A 20055-nucleotide genomic window follows, 5' to 3' on the forward strand; every position below is an offset into this window, starting at 1 on the left:
GGAAGTGGTGTTAGTGAGACCAACAGGGGGCACTCAACATGTGGTCCTAACACCCCAGTATATTGATGAAGACTATTCTGCTCAGTGAGCGCCGTCTTTCAGATGAGACGTTAAAGGTCCTGACTTTCTGTGATAGTTAAAAATCCCAGGATGTCCGTCTAAAAAGTAAAGGGGTTTAACCCCGGCATCCTGGCCAAATTTACTGGCCTCTGTCCATCATGGCCTCCAAATCATCCCCCTATCATAATTGGCTTCATCACTGTTTCCTCTCCACCAATCAGCTGGTGTGTGGTGTATACACCTCAGCCGAGCAGACTAACTTGCTGTCAACTAACCGTTTGACCCCCCCCCCCCCACCCCCTTCCCTAAACCCAACCAATAGTGTTTTCAAACGCAATCTAGAAAAAGAAAAGCAGTCGTCGCTGTGTGATTTCACCACATTTCCGAGCCTGTGGTTTATTTAATACTTGTTTACCTGGTTTCTGGAACCGTTCTTTGCCAGACTTGAACCATGTTTTCGCCTTCAACTCAAGTCTGCCGATATACAAGGCGAGCCACTGCGCAAACTGGTAACATCGATATAGCCATCTGTACAGAATTAATTGGTCAGCTAGTAATGCAGAAAGGAACCGAAGCTGTTGGCATTGTCATAATACCCCGTAGAGTTCATTTTAAAGACAAACTGCAGCCAGACGTACCTCTGACTACATAATTAGCGTTCTCCAGAAATATAAACAGGGGTACGTATCCACCATAAGCCTGTGTTGGTATTGTGGGTCACATAGACAGTGTTACACAACAACAGAGTATCATCTGTATTCCTCAAACTATCATTTTTTCCTTAAGGAATCTAGTGATTAGCTTAAAAAAACATACCACACAAATACCAGCTCGAGCAGCACTTGTGTAGTACTTCACAGGAATATCGATGTTTTCTGTGGTTTTTCTTTTTTTCATACATTATGAATACAGAAATTAAGTGTTTATTTGACACCTAATTTATAGCGGCATCAAGACACATCGGCAAACATTCCCAGAATAAAATGTACAGTTTATTATTTCGAGAGAGAGAGAGAGAGATTCCCTTTGACGCTTGACTTCACAGATGTCGTTTTCGTTTTTAGACTTGATCACAGGATTCAGAGAAAATTAACAATCACATCTGACCAATCTAGCTGTTAATTACTAATCAGACAAGCAGATCTGAGCAAGCTAATCACTAGATCACACAGACTTCCAGAGTAACGCGAGTGGGAAGTCGCCACCGTTGATGATTTTTAAGATCTAGCTGCCCCCAAAAAAAGAAGCAGATACTGGCACCACAGTAAGTAAGAAGGCTGTTTGAGTTCACAGACGCTCCTGTTTATGGTTGTTCCCTTTCAGTCGAATCCTTTCATAGCTTTTCCTTGCTTCGCCATAATGCGTCATGGCTGCAGGAACGAAAAATACCACTAATAATGACTGACGTGAGCCCCCCCAATTCCCTTTTAAAGGGTTAGTTCACACAAAAATGACAATAATTATCATTCATTATGCACCCTCATGCTGATCCAAATCAATAAAATCTGGGTTCGTCTTTAGAAATGCAAATTAAGCCATTTTAGATGAAATCCTGGAGCTCTCCGACCCTCCAAAGACAGCAAGGGTCCTGAAACATTCAATCAGTTTTTAGAAACAGGGAAGGGGCACCCCTGATTGAAAACATCTTCAACCCAATTCAATTCAAATATGAATGAAGATCTCAGGTTTGGAATGACATTCGAGTGCGTAATCAATGAGAGAAATTGAATTCTTGCGTGTACAATCCCTTTAATTTTGATATCACGCAGTCGGAATAGCAAGTATGCCTGTGCACCAACAATGTTTCCGTCATGAAGACGTTCCCCCATTGGCAGTATTCGGTATATCAACGTCCGAAGGTAAACCTGAGTCAATAGGTGAGGAAACGGTGGAGTTCACCATGAGCGGGTTGCCGGATTCTGTAACAGAGTCAGAGTCAGTGCTTGTGGCGTGAGCTGCAAGGAGACTAGTACTACCATTACTTAATGAAGGTGGAGCAGATTCAATAGAGTTCAGCTCAGGAGGAGCGTCTAACTGTAACAATGGGGTGCCAGAATCTATGGGTGGAGCTGCGTTCATTTGACTAGACGGGTCTAGCATTGAGAGTTCAGTTGGGGAAGGGGGTAAGATTTCGGACACTGGATGAGTGTGGGAGTCTATTGAGGAAGAGGGAGGGATGTCATTTAAAAGATTTGGCGATTGTCCAATTGATGATGGGTTGTTGGACTGGGTCAATGCGCAGAGGGGAAGGTCTATAGGGGGTGAAACTGAATCAGTAGAGTCTTCTTCGTTATTTACTTCCAATGGAGATCCTACTGTTGCAGGAATGACTGTGTCCAGAGTCGAAGGAAGTTCAGAAGGAACCGGATGGATGGTCAACGAAGTGTCCTCAATTGGAGAAGACAAAACAGCTAGGACGTCATCAGGTGGAGATTCTGGTCGCTTGGACTCTATAGAGTCTACTTCATTACCAACTTCCAATGGAGATCCTACAGCAGCAGGAGGAACGACCGAGTCTAGAATCGAAGGAAGTCCTGTGGGAACAGGATGGATGATCAACGAAGCGTCCTCAACTGCAGAAGACAAAACAGCCAAGACGTCATGAGGTGGAGATTCTGGTCGCTTAGATTTGGGGATGGAGTTAACAGCGAGTGGTGTGGAGGTGTTGGGGATGGTGCCGAGAACAGATTTGGGATGCTCTTCAACGCTTTGCTTGAGTTCGTCTTGCCCTTGGGATGAAGTCAAAGTCTCCATGCTTAGCAGTTGCACCTGAGCCGGTTCTTGCTGGATGGGGGCGTCTATAAGCATGTGTATATCGACGGCAGATGAAGCAGTGGAGTCCATAGTGGAAACCACAGTGGCCGCCGCTTCGTGGAGAGGAGTATCTCCAACTCTTGCGTATTCCCGACTCTCAGATTTGGTCAGCAGAAGACGCTGCTCTCCTGGCTTTCGAGGTGGGAGTAACGGTTGCCGAGTGTAGCTTTCTCCATCTGACAGTGTTTCCGGTAGCGGTTGATTTCTGGTTTCCGGCAAGAGCAGGATGCAGATGATGCAGATCAGAGTGCAGCAGGCGAAAATGATGTGATGCAGGAAATAGCCTTTCTGGTTATGGAGCTCCATGATTGGGGATGTCAGCATGCCAAAACCAGCACTGGCCAACACCAGGCCCAGTCCACCACCCCTACACAGCAAACACAAGAACAAGGCATCACTGACAAGGCAAAGGATGACAGGTCATTGAATTATGTTAGGGATAAAGTAAATCCAGGTGGTTGACTTTGAATTTAAGCTCCTAGTCGTAAAGAATTATTCCTTGTAGTGAAAGTGAAAGTGTTTTTGCATTAAAGGGTCACGAAACACCAAAACACATGTGTTTGAGCTGTTGACAGTGGTATATGTGTCCCACACTGCTATAAACACTATTAGGACACCTATATTTCACTAAAAAGTGTAAAGTGGTTGTTTTTGCGTTATTTCAAGCAAATTCGTACTTCCGGTTTGAAACTAATTTTTGAAGCTGCGTCTCGGTCATGAGATAATAGCGTGTATTCCAGCGTGCAGACTGGACGTCTGTGCCAGAGTGTGTCTTATTACGTCTTACAGTGTGCTGCATTAATGCATGAGTAAAGCTTGGTTTAAACCAATCAGCGCGCTCTATTGTGCAACTTCATTAATATTCATTACTGTCACAGTGTTTATACGACAGAGACGCCACGTTGTGTTGGCAAAACAAGCGTGAAGTGTTGCTTTTATAGTTTGCTGCAGTGAAGTTTTGTTTTCTTTTTCTCTCTGTGAGAGCTCATCTGGAGTCACGTGTGGATTAACAGTGTACGCGACGCTCGACAACAATAACTTACGTGTCTAAAGAGGATTATTGTTTACCTGAGAGCTGTTCTCATCTGCAAACGCTGAGATCCGGATTCGCTTGTAGTATTCTCTTTATAAAGACGCGGCTCTAGTTGCTGGTGATTGTCCTGTCTCTACAGATTTGGTAAGTGAGCGACCAGTGCTCTTTGTTTATTCAGTTTTTTCGTATCGAACAAACTATTGCACCGAGTGTAAACATGTTAGCACCACAACCAAACTTTAACCTTGTGTAGGGTTTTTACCGCATTTAGTGACCGGAATAACACGCGCAGCTTTCTGACACTACCTGTCGTGTGCATCTAAGTTTCCGGGAAATGCGGAGGTTTTTTTCTCTCATTCGCCGTGCGGTATCAAACATTGCATGAAAATACACGCTTAGAGCAGCTCCTCGAATCAAATATCTCGTTTGTCGAGAGGGGCATGAATGAATTCCCTGAATGAAAGAGCCAAACTGCAGTTAAAGTCCACCATTTAATAATTTGGCAAATAATTCGACTACAGATGTCCATGTAAACACAGTCCCTTTCTCCCCTGTGTGTGTGTGTGTTTTGACTATGAAAGTCAGCGTGCCCAAATAGACACTCCCACACACACCAAGCCTTTTTTCTTTCTCCGACACTCCCCCTAAACAGAGCTGGACACGCCCACTTTTCTGACTTTTTCCAAAGTAGAGGTGTGAAAACACCCTGCTGAAATGAGTAGGTTTCATGGCCCTTTAAGGTTTACTAATGCCGAATACATGATTTTAGCCTCGAATTTGACTCAGGTTTTGATAAATCGCAGATAAATGCCTGAAATCACAGGCAAAATCGGTGCTCGTTAATGTGAGTAGCAATCATACAGTGTGAACTATACGCTTATTTCACGTGGCTGCCATTTTAAAACACGAAAGCGAGGCTGCTGTGGGAAGAAACCCGGAAATATAGGATCAGCACTGCAGCAACATGCTGTGTACTACAAACCTCCAGCTGCTTCTGCGATTTCAAAGCGCAGAAATGGTGAAGACATCAGTTTATTATCATTCAGTTCAGTTTCATTTAAACTATTAAAAGCAGATTAGGCATCAAACAGCATTCTCTTTAAGGGTGAAACGCTTAAGTGTTCTCCTAGGATTCAGTTCATGGCAGCAGGTACACACCATGGGGACGCTTCCCTGCTTCAGCCTATGTAACCCGGTGAGCGAAAAAGGAGAAGCGGGACAAAAGGAGCACATTATTTTTTCAGAAAACATGAACTAACCGCCTTGTTTAACTATTATTATGACTTTTTGGACTATTATGAACTCAGAATGATGGAATGACTCTCTAACAGAGGCTACACATGAAAACGCAATCCTGATAAAGGTGTCCCGTATCGATGCAAACCGAACTGTTCTGTACCAATCAGTGGAAAAGAGCCAATAGAGTTTAATGATGGCTTTGTAGATGATCCATTCATTTTATGGCTATTGTAACAAATAAAAAATCACAAGTCTTCTAACCATTTTGTCCATCACTGTATCTGTCTCCCTTACTGCACACTAAGAAGATCTAAAGAAAGACTCGTCTTATTTCATTCCTGCAATCACAGTAGCTTACGCGGTGTGCTCACCTAATAACCGAAGGAGTGATTTCAGCACAAAAGAAGATGCTTAGGTTGCTGACGGCGTGGGAGGAGAACATGCCAATGATGGAGAAAGCCACGGAAAATTTGTCGTTCAGCTCATCAGAGTGTACTGCGGTGAGAGAGAGAGAGAAAAACACAACATGGCGAGTCAGTGATTATTATCTGACCTCAGAAATAAACCACAAACGCAAAGAGCTACAGAAAAAACTGTACAAGTCAAGAAAAAGTGTGAGGTATAATTACTGAAATAAAAACTATTTAAATCAACCTGGATTATATTTTGTCTTTGATTAAGTTGCTTAATTCACAATTCAGGCTCTCCCCACAAATACAGTACTGTATATGAATATATATGCAAATCACATATGGATTTCACAACTAAGTCATATATGCAACATATATTACAAAAATAGTTTCTTACATATATATATTTTTCAACCAATGAAAATTAAAAATATGTATATGTATTTGTTGAAATATATTAGCTTTAATTGTATATTTCATGGCCAGATTTGACCATACAGCAGGGGAAATAAGTATTGAACACGTCACCATTTTTTTCAGAAAACATCTTTCTAAAGCTGCTGTTGACTTGAATTTTTCACCCGATGTTGATAACAACCAAAGAAATCCATATATATGCAAAGAAAACTATATTAATTAGTTTATAAAGGAAGTTATGTGTGATAAAATGACATGATGCAGGGAAAAGTATTGAACACATGAAGAAAGGGAGGTGTAGTTGGGCAGTGAAAGCCCAGACAGCAGCTGAAATCTCTCAGTAGTTCTTCAGCACTCCTCTGCCCTTCCTCAATGTAAATAAGCTGCTTCAGCCCAATATCTACATTAGCAGGAGGATGAGAATGAACCCAGGGTGGACATTTCAGCAAGACTATGATCCAAAACACAGCCGAGGACACTCAGATGCTTTCAGAGAAAGAAAATCAAGCTGTGGAATGGCCCAGCCAATCACCCGAGCCGAATCCAATAGAGAATACCAAATAAAGGTCAGATTTGATAGACGAGACGCACAGAAACATCAAGATTTTGACACTCTGTTGAAGTCTGTGAGAAACTCGCACCTGAGAAGTGCATGTGACTTCATTTTTTCACACGAGAGGCGTCTTTAAAGTACAGTGTTAAATACATTTGAGTAGTTCAGGACTTTCTCCTCCTGTGATTTCAGTGTTATCACACATACTGTAACTCATTTTCCAGATTTGTTTTGTTTTATTATATGTTCATGTTTGTATTGTTTGGGTTTTTACCTAAATCTGCTTCAATCCCATGTCAACAGCTCCCTTAGAAATATTATTCCCAGGAAAAAACATGACAATGTGTTCAATATTTATTTTCCCCGCTGTACATACATATATACATAAATAGTTGAAGTCAGAAGTATTAGCCCCCCTGTATTTTTTTAAATATATTTTTAGATTTTTCCAAAACATTTCTAAACATAATAGTTTTAATAACTCATTTCTAGTAACTGATTTATTTGGTCTTAGCACATAATATTTGACTAGGTGTTCATCAAGACACTAGTATTCAGCTTAAAGGCTGAATTAGATTAATTTGCATAAAACCTATATTACAAGTATTATGGTTTTGCGTTAACTCTTTGGTCATTTTTGATTGACATGCTAATGGTCTAATCTGATTCAATGATCTATGCTAAGCTAAGCTAAAAGTTCTGGTCCAAGAGATTTGCTGAATGGATTAAAAAATGGTAAAATAAGCCTATGTCCCCCCCAAAAAAGGACAGAAAAGTGCAGCATTTCTTTAAAGGAGCTTCACAGAATATTATTAATTGTTTTATTTTAGCTACAATAAAATCAGTTCTTAATTGTTTTAATTCATGTTAAGGTCAATATTATTAGCCCCCTTAAGATATATTAGTTTTGGATTGTGTCCAGAACAAACCACTGTTATACAATGACTTGCCTAATTACCCTAACTTTACCCTAATTACCCTAGTGAAGCCTTTAAATGTCACTTTATGCTGAACACTAGTGTCTTGAAGGATGGATTCAAAGATGGTAAAACTCAAAATAAGCCAATATCCCAAAAAAATAAAGAGAAAGAAAAGTGCAGCATTTCTTTAAAGGAGCTCCACAGACACACCGGTGCACTGATGCTGAACAATACGAGACAGAGGACAGCGTGACGTCCGGCTAAACTTGACAAACTCTCTCCAGACTTATTCCACAGCCTGCCGATATGAACTCTAGATCCTCATAACAAACCGTGTCTGAACAGGAGATCTGCTCCAGTGACCTGGAACCAAAACTAGATGACGGCTCAGGAAGCAGAACAAAAAAAAAAAAACATTTAATCTCCGGACAATATATTTGCCAAGCCTCCTGCTGACCCAGCCAAAATTAGCAAGACGGACTGCCTTCACGGATCTCTGCAATGCAGGAGAAGTGAAGCTGCTTTTTTACATGCATCAGGAGGAGAGGAGCGGGGAGAAATAATGTAAGAAATTATTTTCCTTCGGCTTAGTCTCTGAGTTATCAGAGGTCAACACAGTGGAATGAACCATTAACTATTCCAGCATATGTTTTACATAGTGGATGCCTTTCAAGTTGCAACCCAGTTCTGGGAAACACCCATACACACTCATTCACACACACACACACACACACACACACTACGGCCAATTTAGCTCATCAGTTCCCCTATAGCGCATGTGTTTGGACTGTGGGGGAAACCGGAGCACCCGGAGGAACCCCAACGCGAACGCAGGAAGAACATGTTACTTGCTGTGAGGCCACTGAGCCATCAAATATGAAATAATAAATGAATAAAAAGACATTAAATGACACTATATTACACATATATCCAACAAAGCTGAGGAGAGGTGAAACAATTTGCCCCAGGACACTGAAAATTAACCGATGAGGAGCTGCTCGTGTGAAAATAAACACAGTGCTGTGCTTCACTCTTTAATATAGTAAACAGTCATGAGCAAACTAGCTGTATCAATGCTTTTTCATGCACCGATTAACTCCGATTCTTATTTAGATGCTTTCATTTAAACCCTGGCTGAGCTCATAATAAGGGTTTTCCGCACACGCACACTAGATGGAGCTACTTTACCATGCAATGCTCTCAGATGTCACAGTATGCATGCATATAAATAAATCATGCATTTGAAATTGTTGGATTTTCCACCGTCCAACACATTGATGTTTGTGAAAATAATACACAACAAATAAAGTTAATGTTAGAATTAATCACCCTCCTCTGATCAAATATTTCCCAAATGATGTTGCACAGATTCAGGATTTCTTCACAGTATTTGCTATAATATTTTTTCTTCTGAATAAAGTCTTATTTGTTTTATTTCGGCTAGAAGAAAAGCAGTTCTTAATTTTTTTAAAACACATTTTAAGGTCAATATTATTAGCCACCTTATGCAATATTAGTTTTGGATTGTGTCCAGAACAAACCACTGTTATACAATGACTTGCCTAATTACCCTAACTTTACCCTAATTAACCTAGATAAGCCTTTAAATGTCACTTTGCACACTAGATGGAGCTACTTCATCATGCAATGCTCTCAGATGTCACAGTATGCATGCATATAAATAAATCATGCATTTAAAATTGTTGGATTTTCCACCGTCCAACGCATTAATGTTTATGAAAATAATACAGAACAAATACAGTTGAAGCCAGAATTAATCACCCTCCTCTGATCAAATATTTCCCAAATGATGTTGCACAGATTCAGGATTTCTTCACAGTATTTCCTATAATATTTTTTCTTCTGAATAAAGTCTTGTTTGTTTTATTTCAGCTAGAAGAAAAGCAGTTCTTAATTTTTTTAAACACATTTTACGGTCAATATTATTAGCCCCCTTATGCAATATTACTTTTAGATAGTGGTGGGCAAAGCGAGGCTTCGTGAAACACTGAAACTATCGAAGCAAATGTGTCGAAGCTTCGAAACGTTTCGAAACACCACTCTACGGCGACACCTAGTGGTCATTTTAATTGTATTTCACTGAAACAGCTTCAGCAAAGAACAGTTGAGCAAATTAGGGTATGAAAGCCCACTTTGTAGCCCTGAATCTACAAGTGGTTTAGACGAGCGGTTAGAGTCTGTGACCACCAAGCGGAAGTAATGGGATCGAATCCATACTGAAACAATAATTTTGAAATGCTTTAATACCAGTTGGTAATGCTTTGTTATTGTGTCGTTTTGTTTCAACATTGCTCTGACATACGAATGAACACCTTGTAAATAAATTTGTATTGTTTTGTTCATAAAACAGGTTTGTTGCTAGATCAGATACAGTTGTGGCCAGAAGTTAACAATAATTATTTATATTATTAATTAAATTTCCCATTGTATTTTATTAACGTCTATCCAAAACCTAAACCCATCACAGTACTGTAAAAATATGAATTATTGTTTTACAGTGTTACAAAAATGATGCTAAATTGATGGCATATCCACAGCTGTATCCTATCTAGACTACACCATAAAACAGTAACATGATTAAAATATATAAAATCATGATTTTGGAGTATTTGGACTAGTCGGGATTCGAACCCAAAACAAAATTGTATCACAGATCTGTTGTGCACACGCACGGTCCACTAAACCATACAAGACACAGTTACGCCATTGATCATGGCAGTCAAATGGAGATTCTCCGGGTCTTGAAACGCCTCTGAGATGATCAATGCTTTGAATCGCTTTAGTCACGTGACCAAGTGTTTCGAAACACTTAAGTCACGTGACCTGGGTGTTTCGGCTCATGCTTCGGTGCAGTGTTTCGAAACACTTGCGCTTCGGGATCTCGACACTGTGTCGAAACGTCAGTTTCACGTCAGCCATCCCTACTAATTACCCTAACTTTACCCTAATTACCCTAGTGAAGCCTTTAAATGTCACTTTAAGCTGAACACTAGTGTCTTGAAGAATATCTAGTCTAATATTATGTGCTGTCATCATGACAAAGATAAAATAAATCAGTTATTAGAGATGAGTTATTAAAACTATTATGATTAGAAATGTGTTGAAGAAATCTGCTCTGTTAAACAGATATTGGACAGAAATATACAGGGGGGTGAATAATTCAGTCTTCAACTGTATATAAAAGGCTGGATCCTGCAGATTGCTGTCTGTGTGAAAATGAGAGAATAGTCTCTAGAGTCTCCGAAAAAACCGCTGAGGAACTGAACACAGCTGAATCATCCTGTGGGGATCCTGCTTTTATTAAAACCGCAAGAATTTCTAACTCAGTAATCCTTTTAAAATGAAACAGTGAGGGCATCTTCGCTGGTGGGACATGCAACTCATTTAGGAAGACCACTTACTGAAAACCAGTGGTGGCTCAGTGCCTCACAGTAAGAAGGTCGCTGGTTTGAGTCCCGGTTAGGTCAGTTGGGATTTCTGTGTGGAGTTTGCATGTTCTCCCTGTGTTGGCTCCGGTTTAGGTTATGTTAGGTTAGGTTAAACCAAGTGCGCCGCAAGCCTACGTTTGAGTGAAGGTTTCGGCCGTTAGATCGCCCCCTGGGGGCTGGCTGCAGTACAAGTCATAAAGCCCGCCTCCTCCGTGTTAATGAAGGAGACTTGAGCCCAAATAAAAAAAAAAATTACACTTGCAATAAAATGTCCCGAAAGATAGTTCTGGTCGATTAAGGCACTGGTTATTGTGCTGAAATAGGTGCAGATCTTCATTTTTGTAAACAGTTTGTTTTTAGCAGTAATTTAATGCTGGGCGTGTCATCGTGATTGACAGCTGTGATTGACAGTTTCTCAAAGCGCGGCGTCTGAGCTTCGGCAGGAGACTGAAGTGTTATTATTCGATTTCTGTGTTATTTTACCATGACAAAATGAGTTCAGCAGTAAACTACAGTTTCTGTCATACATGATCCTGGTGGAACACTGTTTATTCGCTAAGGTCAGGGCTTTTTTCGGGCTTTATTAGTTTGCTGATACACGCCTAGCCACCCAGATAGCAAAACACAGTTCCGGCTAGATTCTCGCCTGCCGGAGACTTATCTCTTAGAGCTCAGACTGACTAATGTTACCTCTGCTGGACCTACTCCGGATGCCTGGACTCACTACCCAATTCCAGCCTGAGTCACCAGATGCGCACCAGATGCGGCGGCCGAGCGAGCCATCGCTGCCGCATGCGAGCCGGAATCAGCCCGCGACGCCGCGAGTAAGTTATGCGCTGCGGCCCGAAGCTGGCGCGATTGAATATATAAAACCCTCATATTTGTTAACGTTATTACATCCATTTGTGTTGATATGACAGCAAACGCATGCTGAGAAGTTCGGGGGGCGTAGTTGATTTTACATAAAGCGTTTGATTGGAAGCTCGACTCTGCTCATTTTCGCGGCTCCTCCTCTGGCTCCATCAGACAATCCTTCTGCGCATGTCTGGCTCCAATTTCAGCAGTCTTTTGCGACAGTTTGTGCCCGTCAAGCAGGCGTTTTGCCCTCAAGGCGTTCAATGGGAAAAAGGGCTGTCGCGTCGTCCATATTTTTTACAGTCATTGGGTTAAACTTTATTTGTCCCCAAGAGGAAATTTGTCTTGGGCATAAAAGGTGCTACAACATTGTCTAAACAGACAGTAAAAATAAATAAAACAAAACAATTAAGAACAAACAGTTAAGAACATACATTGTTTACAGAATAAGACCCCCAACAATAAGGTTTCCCCAACAGTCCAAACACATGCGCTATAGGGGAATTGAAGAAACTAGGCCGTAGTGGATGTGTGTGTACTGTATATGTGTGTTTCCCTGTACTGGGTTGCGGCTGGAAGGGCATCCGCTGCGTAAAACATATGCTGGAATAGTTGGTCTGCTGTGGCAACCCCTGATGAATAAAGAGACTAAGCTGATGGAAAATAAATGAATGATTTTATATATATATATATATATATATATATATATATATATATATATATATATATATATATATATATATATATATATATATATATGCACAGTTGAAGTCAGAATTATTAGCCCCGTTTATTATTTCCCCAATTTCTGTTTAATGGAGAGCAGATTGTTTCAACACATTTCTAAACATAATAGTTTTAATAACACATCTCTAATAACTGATTTATTTCATCTTTGTCATGATGACAGTAAATAATATTAGACTAGATATTCTTCAAGACACTTCTATACAGCTTAAAGTGACTTTTAAAGGCTTAACTAGGGTAATTAGGGTAACTAGGAGGGTTGGGTTAAATAGGCAAGTTATTGTATAACGATGATTTGTTCTGTAGACTATCGAAAACAAATATAGCTTAAAGGGGCTAATAATATTGATCTTAAGATGATTTTATTCTAGCCAAAATAAAACAAATAAGACTTTCTCTAGAAGAAAAAATATGATCAGACATACTGTGAAAATTTCCTTGATCTGTTAAACATTATCTGGAAAATATTTAAAAAAGAAAAAAAATTCCAAAGGAGGCGAATTATATATATATATATATATATATATATATATGACTCTATATGCCTTTTTTTGCATGTGTGAATATGTCTATATCAGTTTTGGGATGTATTAACCTATGAATTTCTCTGTGTTAGTATTTTCCAGGTACAGTATATGTGATATGCCACCTTAAAAAGAAGTTTATGTGAAAATGGAGCAATACAAATAACAATCTGCACACATCTGCTTATCGTGTGTTGTGTCTCTACTTTACCAAGACTCAGATGATCTCCGTACTTCCCCAACACTTCATTCAGCACATAGAGGAGAAAAACAAACAAACAAACAACATGTGTTAAACTAGACGATTAGCAGGCAGAATCCAAATGTTTAAAGTACAGGGAGCTACAAGGAGATGCTTACAAACATGAATGCGCTCTTGAATTTGCGCTTAGGGTCTTTGTCAGTGAAGTAACGCCATAGAAATGTTCACGTGTATTTACTCGCAAATATCGTGAATTATTCGTGCATGTCGCATCTGGTGTGAACACAGCATAAGATTGTTAAAAACAGCTTGTTACGTTTACTGCCATTTTCTTATTATTTTACTCTACTTTTTATGTATATTCATGAACACCCTTGTTTGTACAACAAGTAGTTTGACTTTATTTTCCTAGCTATTTCTCCTACAGGCGGCTGAATCAAATGTTTTAAAACAATTGCAAAAACGAGCGCACTTAAAGTCAATAAAAAGGGATCGTGTGTTTCTGATTGGCTCTGTGCGAGTTTGGGAGGGTCTTCGCTATCACGGCTCCAGTGAATGATTATTACTGCACAGACTCCAAATTACATTTTGCTTACAAAAACGCAAGCCTCTGGGTTTTTAAGGTGGACCGGAAGCTGGAAGCTGCGAATAAGAAGCTGCGAATAAGAAGCTGGATTCAGCCTTGTCCCTCCTTATCGCAAACACAACAGCAGTCTGGTGAGAAACTATTCTTTTGCACTATTCTTGCACTGTTTCTGATTGGCTCTGTGCAAATTTGGAAGGGCTTTTAATATCACCAGTGAATGATTATTACTTCAAAGACTCCAAATGACATTTTGCTTACAAAAAACGGAAGCCTCGTGGTTTTTAAGGTGTACCGGATAGAGACAATAAGAAGCTGCGAATAAGAAGCTGGATTCAGCCTTGTCCCTCCTTATCGCAAACACAACAGCAGTCTGGTGAGAAACTATTCTTTTGCACTATTCTTGCACTGTTTCTGATTGGCTCTGTGCGAATGTGAAAGGGCTTTTAATATCACCAGTAAATGATAATTACCGCACAGACTCCAAATGACATTTTGCAGTGGAAAAACTAGAGACACAATGCCGTTCTGTTTGCAACATCACATACTGTCAAGCAGTAACTTCATCACTGCTGTGATGAAGTGCGGTTGTAGTGCCAATCAATAATCAGCTTTCAGGCTTGAGATACTTTCACAACATTCACGTGCACAGCAGAAAACCAGCGAGAGCAAAAAAAGCTGCTTAAGATGCGTGTGTTAAGGAGATTTTAGAGAAACAATGTTGAGAATCAACACCCAAACACACACTTACTAGCTTGATAATAATATCAGCAACTTTAGTTTTGGAAGTTGCTGCAAATACTCAATGCTGGTTAAGAGAAAAAAGTTACATTTATAATTGTTAACTGCAGCTCTAATGGTTATATTTCATGCTACACGCTTTCACAAGTGTTTATCTGAGGTTATTTCTACTAGCTGAATGTCAGCTTTATTTCATTTTCCAATCTAGCTGGATTCAGAGGTGAAATGCCAAGCATTTGCAGGTCACAAAGTAATATAGAGGTGCCTGGATGGTCAATTTCAAATCATTAGGGGCTGAGGGAACAGAAGTAACTTTGGCACAAGCTATTTTATGTTTTTAATAGCTTAGTGTCTGCTTTGTAAAAACTAGCCTTTAGCGCAATCTGCTGTCAAAAACTAGCCTTTAAAAAACTAGCCTTTAGCGCAATCTGCTGTAAAAAACTAGCCTTTAGCGCAATCTGCTGTCAAAAATAACCTTTAGCGCAATCTGCTGTCAAAAACTAGCCTTTAGCGCAGTCTGCTGTCAAAAACTAGCCTTTAAAAAACTAGCCTTTAGTGCAATCTGCTGTCAAAAACTAGCCTTTAGCGCAATCTGCTGTCAAAAACTAGCCTTTAGTGCAATCTTCTGTCAAAAACTAGCCTTTAGCAAAATCTACTGTCAAAAACTAGCCTTTAGCGCAAGCTGCTGTCAAAAACTAGCCTTTAGCGCAATCTGCTGTCAAAAACTAGCCTTTAGTGCAATCTTCTGTCAAAAACTAGCCTTTAGCAAAATCTACTGTCAAAAACTAGCCTTTAACGCAATCTGCTGTCAAAAACTAGCCTTTAGCGCAATCTGCTGTCAGAAACTAGCCTTTAGCGCAATCTACTGTCAAAAACTAGCCTTTAGCGCAATCTGCTGTCAAAAACTATCCTTTAGCGCAATCTGCTGTCAAAAACTAGCCTTTAGCGCAAGCTGCTGTCAAAAACTAGCCTTTAGCGCAAGCTGCTGTCAAAAACTAGCCTTTAGCGCAATCTGCTTTTGAAAACGAGCCTAGAGTGCTGTCTGCTGTCTAAAAACTAGCCTTTAGCGTAATCTACAGTGAAAAACTAGCCTTTAGCGCAATCTGCTGTCAAAAACTAGCCTTTAGCGCAATCTGCTGTCAAAAACTAGCCTTTAGCGCAAGCTGCTGTCAAAAACTAGCCTTTAGCGCAAGCTGCTGTCAAAAACTAGCCTTTAGCGCAATCTGCTTTTGAAAACGAGCCTAGAGTGCTGTCTGCTGTCTAAAAACTAGCCTTTAGCGTAATCTACAGTGAAAAACTAGCCTTTAGCACAATCTGCTTTTAAAAACTGGCCTACAGCGCCACCTGCTGTTCAAAACATGAATACATGAATACACAACCACTATTTAATGGTTGTTTAATAAGATAAACACTTGGACATGAGTGAGTGTGTGTGTGTTTGTAATGTGTGTGTTCTCTCACAGTTTAGTAGTCCAAGCTGAAGCAGAGATGCTAGCGCAGTGATGATCATGAACATTAGCAGTCCTCCACGCCGTCCCATCAGCGCCACAGCGGGACACAGAAACACACACGACGCCACCGCGATGACCGCCATCACGTAGTACTCCGCATAAAAATCATGGAGCTTTTCCACAAAGCCAACAGTCTTCTTTTCCATCATACTGCGTGCAAAGCAGTGGTGTATGCCGTAACCTGTTAACCTGAAAGACAAACAAAATAGAGACAGGTTTTATTGCCATGATTGGCATGTATATGTTTAGCCCAAAAGCTGAATTTCTGTCAATTACATCCCAAACCCATTAGAAAATCATAGATTTGGTAAACTACCACTTTAAAGAATTAGCCATACAGCTGTAGCGCAAAAACTAGCTTAGAGCACCGTCTGCTTTTAAAATATAGCCTAGAGTGCCGTTTGTGGTTAAACACTAGCCTAGATCAAAGTTTGCTGTTAAAAACTAGCCTAGAGCGCCATCTGCTGTTCAAATCTAGCATAGAGCACCGTCTGCTGTTAAAAAATAGCCTAGAGCGCCATCTGCTGTTACAATCTATCATAGAGCACCATCTGCTGTAAAAAAAACTAGCCTAGAGAGTCATCTGTTGTTCAAAACTAGCCTAAAGCACTAGTCTAGGGTGCCATCAGCTGTTAAAAACTAGCATAGAATGCTGTCTGCTGTTGAAAATTATCCTAGAGCGCCATCTGCTGTTACAATCTAGCATAGAGCACCGTCTGCTGTTACAATCTAGCATAGAGCACCGTCTGCTGTTACAATCTAGCATAGAGCACTGTCTGCTTTTAAAATATAGCCTAGAGCACCGTCTGCGGTTAAACACCAGCCTAGAGCAAAGTCTGCTGTCAAACAGTAGCCTAGAGCACCATCTGCTGTTAAAAACTAGCCTAAAGCACTGTTTGCTGTTACAATCTAGAATAGAGCACCATCTGCTGTTCAAATCTAGCATAGAGCACCGTCTGCTGTAAAAAACTAGCCTAGAGCGTCATCTGTTGTTCAAAACTAGCCTAAAGCACTAGTCTAGGGTGCCATCTGCTGTTAAAAACTAGCATAGAACGCTGTCTGCTGTTGAAAATTATCCTAGAGCGCCATCTGCTGTTACAATCTATCATAGAGCACCATCTGCTGTAAAAAAAACTAGCCTAGAGCGTCATCTGTTGTTCAAAACTAGCCTAAAGCACTAGCCTAGAGTGCCATCTGCTGTTAAAATCTAGCATAGAGCACCATCTGCTGTTGAAAATTATCCTAGAGCGCCATCTGCTGTTACAATCTATCATAGAGCACCATCTGCTGTAAAAATCTAGCCTAGAGCGTCATCTGTTGTTCAAAACTAGCCTAAAGCACTAGTCTAGGGTGCCATCTGCTGTTAAAAACTAGCATAGAACGCTGTCTGCTGTTGAAAATTATCCTAGAGCGCCATCTGCTGTTACAATCTATCATAGAGCACCATCTGCTGTAAAAATCTAGCCTAGAGCGTCATCTGTTGTTCAAAACTAGCCTAAAGCACTAGTCTAGGGTGCCATCTGCTGTTAAAAACTAGCATAGAACGCTGTCTGCTGTTGAAAATTATCCTAGAGCGCCATCTGCTGTTACAATCTAGCATAGAGCACCGTCTGCTGTTACAATCTAGCATAGAGCACCGTCTGCTGTAAAAAAAAACTAGCCTAGAGCGTCATCTGTTGTTCAAAACTAGCCTAAAGCACTAGCCTGAAAATGCAGTTTTGTATATGTTCAAGACGTCCTTTAAAGTCCACTATATTGACAAAATCCTGCATGTTTTACTCAAAAATAAACAAAAGAATTTTGGTCTGATGGAACAAAGGTATGAACATCATGGCTAACAATGGTGTGAGTAAATTCTAAGGATTGCCAGTTGGCATTTCTGTGTGGAGTTTGCATGTTCTCCCCATGTTGGCGTGGGTTTCCTCCGGGTGCTCCCGTTTCCCCCACAGTCCAAACACATGCGTTATAGGGGAATTGATGAACTAAATTAGTGTATATGCGTGAATGAGTGTGTACAGGGGTTTCCCAGTACTGTGTTGCAGCTGTAGGGCTTCCCCTGCGTAAAACATATGCTGGATAAGTAGTTGTTTATTCGGCTGTGGCGACCCCAGATTAATAAAAGGACTAAGCCAAAGGAAAATGAATGAATGAAACAATCCTTTAATAGCAGCAGAATGTTTGAATCATGTGAAGCAAGGACGGGCAACTTCAGCCCTGGAGCTCCATTGTCCTACAGAGTTTTGCTCCAACACTAACCAAACACACCTGAAAAAGCTAATCAATGCCAGAAAGCTACAGGCAGGTGTGTTTGATTAGTGTGGGAGCAAAACTCTGCAGGACAATGGAGCTCCAGGACTGAAGTTGCACATACCTGATGGACTGTACAGTAAAATAATGATGGGAGGTTCAGATCTTTTTTGTGAATCTGATGTTTTGGACAGTTCATTTTACCAGTTCTTTTATGCAACAACCTAATGACGTCATCCACAATGACACAGTGACAATGTCAGGACGCACCATATCAAAATGATCAGTCAGCAATCTAAGTTTCAGTCAGTTAAAGCATCACCAAAATCTGAAAATATTCTTACAATTAAGTTTTGCAACCCAAATAAAGCACAATTCACTTACTATTTAAATTCCATTAGGACTTTCTGTTATGAAGTAAACTTACGTTTCGCCAGATCCTCTTATTCAAGGCCTCAGTTTCAGCAGTAATCAGTTTGGTTCAGACTGTACTGTGCTGTCATTTACTGCTTGTGTTTAGTTCTTTGAGTTCTATTAGTTCACTGCTTCTCCAATCTGACCTCAGTGTACTGTTCTAGTAACTCAATAACTCAGGACATTGGTTTATTTTGAGTCAGAGGGAAGTCTGGCATGTTAAAAAGTAAGTAATTTGTGGAAAAGTGCTCACTGGAGATTTTAAATGATTCAGTTCGATTTGGTGAACTGGTTCAACCGGTTCACTTAGAACAGGGGTGTCCAAACTCAGTCCTGGAGGGCCCATGTCCTGGAGAGTTTATTCATTCATTCATTTTCTTGTCAGTTTAGTCCCTTTATTAATCCGGGGTCACCACAGCGGAATGAACCGCCAACTTATCCAGCAAGTTTTTACACAGCGGATGCCCTTTTAACCGCAACCCATCTTTGGGAAACATCCACACACACACACACACACATACACTACAGACAATTTAGCCTACCCAATTCACCTGTACCGCATGTCTTTGGACTGTGGGGGAAACCGGAGCACCCGGAGGAAACCCACGCGATTGCAGGGAGAACATGCAAACTCCACACAGAAACGCCAACTGAGCCGAGGCTCAAACCAGCGACCTTCTTGCTGTGAGGCGACAGCACTACCTACTGCGCCACTGCTTCGCCTCTGGAGTGTTTAGCTCCAACCCTAATCAAGCACACCTGAACCAGCTAATCAAGCGGTTTAGGTATACTAGAAACTTCCTGGCAGGTGTGTTGAAGCAAGTAGGAGCTAAACTCAGCAGGACACCGGCCCTCCAGGACCGAGTTTGGACACCCCTGACTTAGAAGATCCAATTTTAAAAGAATAATTCATTCACTATCACTACAGTATAACCATCCCATCTCACACTAGATTGCACACTCAAAAAGACACAAATGGGTACGTAATGAAAACATATTTACGAGTTGACGCAGAGCACTACTATATTCTTCCACAGGTTCCTGGTGCCAACCATCTTCACAATGCAGGTCTTCTTGGGCTGTTTCTGCAGGGCTCCGTTTAGCTCTGAAACCAATGAGGAAAAGAAGGAAAACAGTTTAAAGGGGACCTATTATGCGAAAAAAAAAATTGTATAAGGGGTTTATACACAATTATGTGGTGACAGTCTGTGTAGCTTATAATTGTAAAAATGAATTAATTTTATTCTTTATAATCAGACTTGGTCAAACAGTCTGCAGAAACACTTTGATTGACATTCTCCCTTTGTATGATGTCATCAGAGGGGGAAAGCCCCTC

At 40.6% G+C, this 20055-nt stretch overlaps 1 protein-coding gene across 4 annotated transcripts in view; it reads right to left on the reverse strand.

Annotated features, from left to right (window-relative positions):
• The window catches only part of slc22a23 (solute carrier family 22 member 23), a 74871-nt gene that overhangs the window by 2242 nt on the left and 52574 nt on the right, over window positions 1-20055 (reverse strand). For 2 of the 4 annotated variants that reach the window (XR_012387528.1, XR_012387527.1), the window contains exons 6-10: window positions 19722-19824; window positions 16009-16247; window positions 13233-13265; window positions 5518-5641; window positions 358-3241 (exon numbers count right to left, since the gene is read on the reverse strand). Coding sequence is in view for 2 of the 4 variants with exons in the window: in NM_001351708.1 (NP_001338637.1) it covers window positions 1870-3241; window positions 5518-5641; window positions 13233-13265; window positions 16009-16247; window positions 19722-19824 (1871 nt within the window). In the remaining 2 variants the exon portion in view is untranslated. Of the gene's footprint in view, window positions 1-357; window positions 3242-5517; window positions 5642-10392; window positions 10583-13092; window positions 13266-16008; window positions 16248-19721; window positions 19825-20055 lie in introns of those variants that run through there. The other 2 variants (NM_001351708.1, XM_073917545.1) reach the window with 2 other exon arrangements.

The sequence above is a fragment of the Danio rerio genome, chromosome 2, assembly GCF_049306965.1.
Source record: "Danio rerio strain Tuebingen ecotype United States chromosome 2, GRCz12tu, whole genome shotgun sequence".
Taxonomy (NCBI): Eukaryota; Metazoa; Chordata; class Actinopteri; order Cypriniformes; family Danionidae; genus Danio; species Danio rerio.